At 33.4% G+C, this 9,183-nt stretch overlaps 1 protein-coding gene across 1 annotated transcript; it reads right to left on the reverse strand.

Annotated features, from left to right (window-relative positions):
• Nucleotides 1–3,283: 3,283 nt before the first annotated feature.
• LOC137820660 (uncharacterized) lies at nucleotides 3,284–8,577 on the reverse strand. The gene is made up of 3 exons (XM_068624843.1): nucleotides 7,999–8,577; nucleotides 6,368–6,439; nucleotides 3,284–5,875 (listed from the first exon to the last, which is right to left on the reverse strand). The coding sequence occupies exons 1-3, from the start codon at nucleotides 8,006–8,008 to the stop codon at nucleotides 3,723–3,725; spliced, it is 2,235 nt and encodes a 744-aa protein (XP_068480944.1). The 5' UTR covers nucleotides 8,009–8,577; the 3' UTR covers nucleotides 3,284–3,722.
• Nucleotides 8,578–9,183: the final 606 nt, after the last annotated feature.

Consider the following 9,183-nt stretch of genomic DNA (forward strand, 5'->3'; position numbering starts at 1 on the left):
ATATTCTATGTTGACTTCTAATTAACATAAATGTGTTATAATATTATAATATAATTTACACTAAAAATTCGTTTGTGATGTTTAAAAATACTGATAAAAATTAATTTCAATAATTCCCTAACTATAAAAATAATCAGAAAGTTTAAAATTTTCACTATAAATAAAAATTAATTTCATATTATAATATAACGACAAATATATATTTAACATTTACAAAATAAGCATGGAAAATATACAAGCATACAAATTTACTATTTATAGAATGATATTCCTGATCCTAAAGTATTTGTTTCCTTGGTGTAACATGATCATAAGATTTAAAATAAAATAAAAATTTATTAAAAATTATAACAAGATTGTCTTATACTTTTTTTTACCTTCTAATCCTTGCGCTCTTATTGAAGAAAGATGATATAAACGGGTTCATGATATAAAGAAAAAGCATAAGTTTTATATCATAGCAAATTAAATGTTTTAAATAAATGGAGAATATTTTATATATATATATATATATATATATATATATATATATATAAACTATACCTTTTAAATAATAAAATATTTATTTTTCATTTAACTTAAATGTCTTTCTTTAAATTTACAAAGTATATCCTTATCTTTGCCCATCAAAAAACAAAACATATTCCTATCATTTGAGTATTGTGTAATTGAAAGGAAGAACCACTAAATTTAGTCCACCAAGGTTCTTTTAATATCTCAGGTGGAACATGTTTATTTTAATTTAATTAAGTATCTCAAATTTAAATTTTGAATACGTAGTAAAGCTAAATATTTAGAAAAACGAATTTTTTTCAATCTAAATAAATAGTTAGATTTTTTGTGATAAAAAAAACTGCATTTGAACTATCTGTATAAAATTTATTTGAACCTAAACAATTTATAGCATATTAGTTGTAGTTGTTGGAGAGAACGTAAATATTCTCTAACATATTCCACATTCGAAGCAATGGTTCAGAAAAGTGGATTTTCTTTGGTTGCAGATACACACACAACACAACCCTAATTCTATTATTTTTGAGTAAATGAACACACTATAATATAAGTCATTGACCCATGAATTTCCTTCAACATGTGTTGTGACACTTGGCTTAGTGAGAATTTGTAAATGTTTTTTAAATAAACACAGTGAATATAATATGTGTTACACACGATAATAAGCTTTTGAAAGGAACAAGAGAATCAGATACTTGCAAGTTGTGAAAAAATGAATTGAAGACCAACCCTTTTCAATTTTTTATTGCTAAATTGTGTCTTATTTTATTCGGAAGGAATATGCAACTTTGTTATGTAGCTCATAATTTATATGTTTCTCATAAAGGACATTAAAACTACACTGCTCACCACCAATAATAGAAATTATGCCCAAACCATCAAGACTAAAAGATATGAAAAAAACGTAGGAATAAAGTAACGCATGAATTCCATATCTCAAATCATGAAAATAAATGTTAACTTCAAAGTCAAGTAAAATGAGTTTATATCGTATTCCTCTAACCAAAAATTACATCCATGAATAAAACTAAGATCCACAATTTTATTTCATCTAAAGTTATGTTAAAAATTTCACACAATGTGAATAGTCACATAAAAAAACAAATTGAATAAGTTAACTTAAACTTAATCATACATATACAAGTATGTTTTATTATATTTAAAATGGTTTCATTACATATTTCTTCCCAAACCAATTATACTTCATTTCTTCAATACATGGGTTATTAAGAAAGTATATTATTAGGATTTCAAGTATAAGTTTATTCTATATTGGGTAGGAATGAGTCTCAAGATGAATATATAAAAAAGAATACTTAATTATTTATTATTTTAAGATTTTAGTTGGAAGTAGGATTTTGACTTTCTTATATAAGAAAAACCCAATAAACTATATGGTAAGCTTGAATTAAGATTCCTTGTATCGAAAATATTTCTAACAATATATTTGAAATGTTTGTTGTTTCATGATACCTATTCTAGTCATTATAGTATAATACTTTTCTACAAAACTTTGTATATCATTTTTTTTTTGTATATTTATCTATCTATCACATTAATAATCTTACCTAAAAAAATTTATCTTTTCTTTAAGTTAAATTAAAACAAAGTAGCTAAAAGCATGCGCAGACAATTTTATTTTAAGAATTTGAAAATTATAAATCTTGGTCATACAACTATATAAATGCTAAAAAATAAAAGTTAAAAATTGTGTACTTACCTTTTATTTTGATTTTTACATACAATTTAATTATTTTTATTTTTCATAATAAACACAAATCCTTACTTAGTTATACTTCTTCTATTTTATTATTTAACAATACATAATACTAGAATTACTATGCTAAACCTACAAATTTGATGATATCGTCTTGTCTCCTGCAATGTTTAATCAAATTGAATCAAAAAAATTGAGGGAAAGAATAAAATAAAATTGATGTTGAACCTCTATTAATATCCCTTATTGAATTTCTGTTTTCCGATTTTTTTTCTCCAGAAGGAATAGAGGCTTTATGAGAAGTCGTTGTCCAAAAAGGCCCAAACCTCTGTGAAGAAGAAGAGGCCCATGGTAACTTTCTGGCCCAACACTATACAACATCGTCAATTTCTCTTTCTTTGACATGCTTCTAATTTAATGTTTAACTGTACTAGAATTTCACAACTCTTTTAAACGTTTAAATGGTTTTTCTATTTATCTTTAGATACGTATTTATGGGAAACTATTAAAAAATATCGATGTAAACTGCATTATTTGTGTTTAACGTGCAAAAACTCTCAGAACACCCCACCCAAGTCAACTGCAAGAAAACGTCTTGTGGTAAAAAAGCTACTAAATCAAAGCTTGTGGGCCATGAATGTTGACACCAGTGTTCAAGTAAACCCCACAAAATGCTTCATCACATCAAGGTAACGAGTAATGACAGCATTTGGTGGAAACATTATGATTTCATTTCAAGAGCCATTCTTCCCATTATAACCAAAATTCAGTTCATTCAATCTTGTTTTTCACCGCAAGTTATGTAGCTAGATCAAAACAATCAAGTTCACTGAAAAGTCCTTTGCTTGTTCAATGTCTGTTCATTAAAAATGTGTATGCTTGGCAAAGACATGCTCATAATTACAAGTTAAGGCCTAGTTTTTATAGAGAAAAGAGATCATCTAAGAGAAATGGTATATTGCCATATACAATTTTGTTTTCCTTGGTCATGATCCCCTATCAGTTGTCATGTTAGGAAAAAAAAAGATATGAACAATACGAGAATGCTGCATATTCTACATTTAAGTGCAAATTCCTTTGTAATTCTGAATGTACCAAAATAGTACATCATAAGTGTCCTTACACGATGCTGTGTGGAATATAATGAACTTTAAAGAAGAAACCTGAGCATTTGATCACAACATCGACCGAAAGGAAAAAGCTAAAAGCTTTAAGTGTACACGTGCACTAGCTTTAACCTCTTAGTTTGTCAAATCCAATGGATGCTTCCAGGTTCCAAAGCAATATTCTTGTATCAGGCATGAATTTTGTTATGGGATTTCAATCATACAAAAAACCAGTAAACACTCCAGAATATACGTTGCCGAAGAAGATGCCAACCCACCAAAATAATAGCACTAAGAACCTAAAGTCCTAAAAGTAAAATGCATTTGAATTCCTCAAAAGCAATTTACAAAAATAAAGCACCAAAACCCAGCCCTCCAGCATCAAATCAAGGGCCAGAAGCTCCTGAAGACCCAGCAGCATCCTCTAATCTTAATGTTATTGGTACTTCTTCAATCCCTTTACCTTTATCTGCTGAGCCTTCCACAGCCTTGTTCAATCTTTTCAACCATATATCATAGTCAACAGGGTATGGAGTTCCACAAAGGCTATCCACATAATCAGCAAATGCTTTCAAGAGAGCAGAAACCTGACCAATATGCTGCTGGATCAAACGCTTTGCCCAGCTTCTCTCTCTCCATTGTAAAGCAGATTCGATAGAATCTTGTAGAGACATAGTCCCTCCACAAATAAAATAGAGGATGTAGACAATGCTTTCAGCATCAGAAGAAGGACACAGCTTCCCATGCTGAAGTGCATGAGATGAAGAAAATTGCAAATTTATTGCAGGGCTGTCCCTATCTTCCAGCACGGCACGCCCCCAAGATATGGGCACATACATACTAGCTTTGGTTCTTCTAACACCTTGTTTCTCAACAACGCGTATTATGTTCTCGGGACAAATATCACCATGCTGGACATTAGCCATGGCTGCACTTCTTAGAGCAGCCAGACAGTCCCGGCACAAGCGCGTTGCTTCATCTGCAGAAAATGACCCCTCATTAGCAGCTACAGATGACAGTGGCTCCCCTCTTGGAGATGTCACCAGTATTGGAGTCCCACACCAAGGGTGATCACACCTTCCCCCAGGGCTCTCTTTACTACAAGGTCCAGAATGTAAAATCCTACCAGAAGCAACAATTTCAGGTAAGTATTTGCTCAGGATTCCCTGATTCCTCAAAATGTTTAGAACTTTTGTTTGGCGTTGCACTTGGTACCAAAGGCTCATGTCCTCCAAAGAAGGCTCAAGTCTAGATGGGTGAGCACCCACGTATAAAGTCAATAACTGTGAGGGATGATCAAGACAAACTGCACTGTAGAGATAATAGTTCCCTCCCACAAGAGATTCATGAATTTGGAAGCTTTTCTGTCCCTGCTGTGGATCATCCAAGACCAATATGTCTCCACACCTGAGCTTCAGACGTGATGATTGGCCATTGGAAAATAGTTCATTGTGATCAAGTTCAACTATCTCTCCAGCTTGATAGTCAGTTGTCGCATGATAAGGAACCAGTGCATTTTCAGTGTCAATGATACAGCATTCTGTCCTCCGCTTTTGAAGGCGGAGGCTGTGATCTGAAATCAGCGTGGCTACTGATTTTCGTGGCGGTCCATTCCATTGTGCAATGGAGTAGAAAGTTGCTAATAGTACCTGTAGAGTTCCTATATCCCCCCAGTTTGGATTTCCTAATCGGTTCCATATTGGTTCCATTGGGGTGATGCCAATTTCAGCATAAGTTTTGATCCATTCAGCTACAGATAAATATGGATCGCTTGAATTCAACAAATCCAGTTTGCCAAGGTCACCACTGAACTTCATCACTGCTCCACATTTGGAATCTAGAACTAGAAGGAAAACAGAGTCACTATTGACAGAACTAATTTTGCTCAAACTCCGAGAAACGAGAATATGGAAACCATAAAAGAGAGCTTCACAAATAGTGCCGACTGATAGTCTTGAATCATTGTCCAAGAATGCTTCTGGCTTGAATAAGGCAAACTCTACCATATGATCCCATTTAAATCTTGAATCAGTTACAGTTTTTGATAGTAAAGCCAAACCACGCATTTCCCTCAGCCTGCCCCTGGATATTGCCTTCTCAACACTGCTGAACTTCGAACCAACATGAGAGGGGCAAGAAACACACAATGGCAGTGGTCCACTTTTATGCCAAAATGTACGCCAGAGTCCAATGATAATGGCATGAAGGAAATCTTCTGCAGCTAAATACTGATCTTCTATAAGCTCATCCGAAATGTCAGAGAAGATTGGCATTCGGACGAGTTGCTGAAATGGAACCCCCTCTAATGCCAAATCAAGTTTGCATAATTCATCAGTTGTGAAAGGAGAACGAAAATTTTGCATCCCATCTGCTGAATCACCATTTAGATTCTCTAAAACCCACTCCTCAAGATATTGAGTGAATAACTCGAGGTCAACCAGTTTCCTTCCATATTCCTTGAGCCCCTTCAACACTCTTCTGGAAATAGGAAGAATTTTGCTCAATCCTGAGGTCCCCGAGACAGTACTAGCAGAAATAACTGCCATATAGAAACCATGTTATATTCATAAAATATAGTAACAACTGTTTTTATCAGCAAATAGGGGAGGAGGAGGATTTTTTACTTGGGAAAGCTTTTCCAAACGGGAAAACATGATAAAAGCTAAAAGGACCAAGCAGAGGCAAACCAGTAAATAAATCACATGGCTCCATGAACCATTTGAATGATACTAACAGTAGATGCATTTCAGTGTGTAAAAACACTGGGATAATATTATATTTGAGAGTATGTGCTATTGCAAAGCTTGTGTATATCATAAAAAAAAAATCCATACACATTTTGTCAATTGAAAGCTCTTCATTGTTCTATTGAATTTTACAAATTAATTAGGCATCACTGTCCCTCGTATAGTTTCTTAAACATGAATAGGTCGCTAAGCCAACCCAACATTACAAAAGTGTGAGAGGTTAAAGCATGGGAAAGTCAGTAATTTTAGAGAAATGCGAAACAAAGGAAGAGATCAATACAAACCAGAGCTGGACTTCCTGAAACTTTCATCCAGACTTTTTCCAGGAGATAAATCCGATCCATTTTGCAGAAATCCTGATTCGCACAAATAATACAGTTAAGCATTAGATAAATCCCTATATACATATATGTCCTGATCAAATAAATAATTTAGCATTTCCATAGAAGTAAGCAAGTCTTTATCTATAAACCCTATTAACATTCTGTTGTGTCTCAATTACAATAAATATGAAACCTGCATTTGAGAACACATTTTTAGTTCGAATCCTCAGTTCTTCAGGCGTTAGATTGGTGAATCATTTTCACTGACAGGAACAAAGTACACACACACAAACATTATAATTAATTTTATTCCTGAAGAGTAGAAGAAGCAAAATGTCCAAGCCTTCAAGGCTCAAGACACGTTTTCTCTTCAAATATAAATGCACTTATATTTTCTTTGACATTTGTTCTTGCTAGCTTCAATTCTCTCCTCTCCCAACTAATTTCTTGTTTCCATTAATTTGATACAAAAGAGAGTTATCTTCAACAACAAACCAAAAAACAACCAGGTGAGGCTGTAAGTGAAAGTAAGGTTGCACCAGCAATTTAAGAACAATAAACATTTCTTTATTTGAATTTATGAACTGTATTGCCAGTGGAAGGAAACGATCACGTTATTCAAATGCAAGGTATATAAAAGGAAAGAGAAAGAAGCTCTGATCAGTCACGTGATTAGCAGGAACTAGGTCCCTTTGGTTACATAGAAATGAAATTGTTTTTAGTGATATAGCTCTTGACCATAATTTACTTGAATGGATAAAAAATAGACCTTGGTTATGGACTAAAGCTGCGAGATCTGGATCCAATTGCTCCTTTCATGAATGGGCTTCTGATCCTATTTTATGATACCCTTTATAAGAGTTGGTATTTGTTTCAATTCTTGAGGAAACAACACTGTACTCACTATTATATTGCTCGATACGACCAGAATACTTGCCTTGATAGAAGAAAATTCACATAGCACAAACACTATTCCCTTATGGCAAATACCTATATGCAGAAGAACTTTCTCATTGATTAGAAGCCATATTTAACAGAGTAAAACACCGGTTTTACCTGCTAATACTCATGTTCTCTAGCGGTAATTAGTCTACATTTCGGTATCGTCAATTGTAATCTTTCTTTTTGTATTGGTTCATAATTCACATATATGCACAAAATATTCATCACGCGACAACGCTAACCAACTAAAACAAACAAAAGGGTAAAATTTTCGCACTCCCATTACAAGAATGAAAATCCAAGAAGTTGTCATAATCACGCCATAACAAATTCCAGAGAATAGAAGACATGCGAAGAGTTGAAAAACAAGACATATCAGAGGAGTCGCAAAAAAAAACACGAGCATTCTTCCATTCCAGGTTCAAACTAGTGCGGATTATCATACCCATCACATAATTTTACAATGCAAGTGGCATTTGGAAGGCACGTGAACCCTTGAAAGAATAACACACAACGAAAATCACAAACACAATTACTTAATATCGTTAACAAAGAAGGGGAAAGAGAATAGACAGTAAACAAACCCCATTGAACAAAACAAACATTCTAAATAAAAAAGGCATAAAAACCAAGACGAAAGTGAAAGTCACCTAATTGCATCGCGACCCAAAAGCTGAAAATTCTCACGGACAAGATTCCAAGATATCCTTAAACCTGGAAGCCCACATTGCTCAACCCACAAGGGGCAGTGACTGTGGAGGGTGACAGGCAGGGACATTAAAGCCAGAAGGTAAACAGTAACAACAAGAACAACATGGGACCACACCGAAAGTGAAAACGACCAACGTGGTTGCAGATCTCAACGAGGAATTATTGATGACACGGGAAAACAACGAGCAAGGTGTCATCTTGCTGTAAAAGCCAAATGAAAGAAGACACCCCAATGGTGTTTCTCTTGTTTAGTGGAGAAGGGTAGAAGAAAAAAAGTGAAAGTTTTGTTTTGGGTGTTTGTGGTTACATGGTTAGAAGTTGGGAACATGAGACACTGTTATGGAAGCAGACATTGTAGGAGAAAGAGGAGAAAGGAGAGAAGAGGAAGAAAGGTGAAAAAAAGATGGAGGCAGGAGCAGGAGCAGCAACAGAAGCATGAACAGGATGGGAAGCTATAAATAAAAAAGCTGCGGAAAACCCAATGACCTTGTCTCCGACCCATAGGCCATAGCTCTTTCTTGGCAGTTGGTCCTATTGATAATGATGTCTCGCATTTTCGCATTTTTTCTTCATCCACCTTCCAATCCCCAAGCGCGTCCCTTCCAAACGCCTCACCTTCTACTAACAAACCATTTCTCTCTTAGCATTTAATTTTTATTCATTTAGACTTAATCATTACTTAACCTTACATTAACAACCAATCTTATTCAATCACTTTATAACAATTCACTTAATTATTTATCAAAATACAGTTCATAGACTCGTCTGTCCTTTATATCAAATTATTAAAATACTATTTTTCTAATTACTTTATAAAATAAGTTCTCAAAATATTATTTTTCAAATTAATTTTAAAAAAAAAACATATTTCTAACAAGTGCTTTAACAAAGGTTACAAGTTTAAAATTTAATATAAAAGCTTTGAAAGAAACAAATTTCAAGTCTTTTTCACAAAAAATAATCTCTCGATCTCGAAAATTATATTTTGAAACACCAATTTTAGAAAATAAAAATAGTCGTTAAAATATTTAAATATATGACACTATGAATCTTTTTAATGATAAATTTAATTTTATCATTGAAACAGTATTTTTAAGGAAGGTTTAAAAGTAATGAAACATAAG

Source organism: Phaseolus vulgaris, chromosome 9 (assembly GCF_000499845.2).
Source record: "Phaseolus vulgaris cultivar G19833 chromosome 9, P. vulgaris v2.0, whole genome shotgun sequence".
Classification (NCBI taxonomy): Eukaryota; Viridiplantae; Streptophyta; class Magnoliopsida; order Fabales; family Fabaceae; genus Phaseolus; species Phaseolus vulgaris.

What these genes read in the sequence shown, in the direction of transcription:
- LOC137820660 (XM_068624843.1), bottom strand. An exon ending in TTTCAGGAAGTCCAGCTCTG is followed by an intron (nt 5,876 to 6,367) that starts GTTTGTATTGAT and finishes TCTATATGGCAG; the next exon opens with TTATTTCTGCTAGTACTGTC.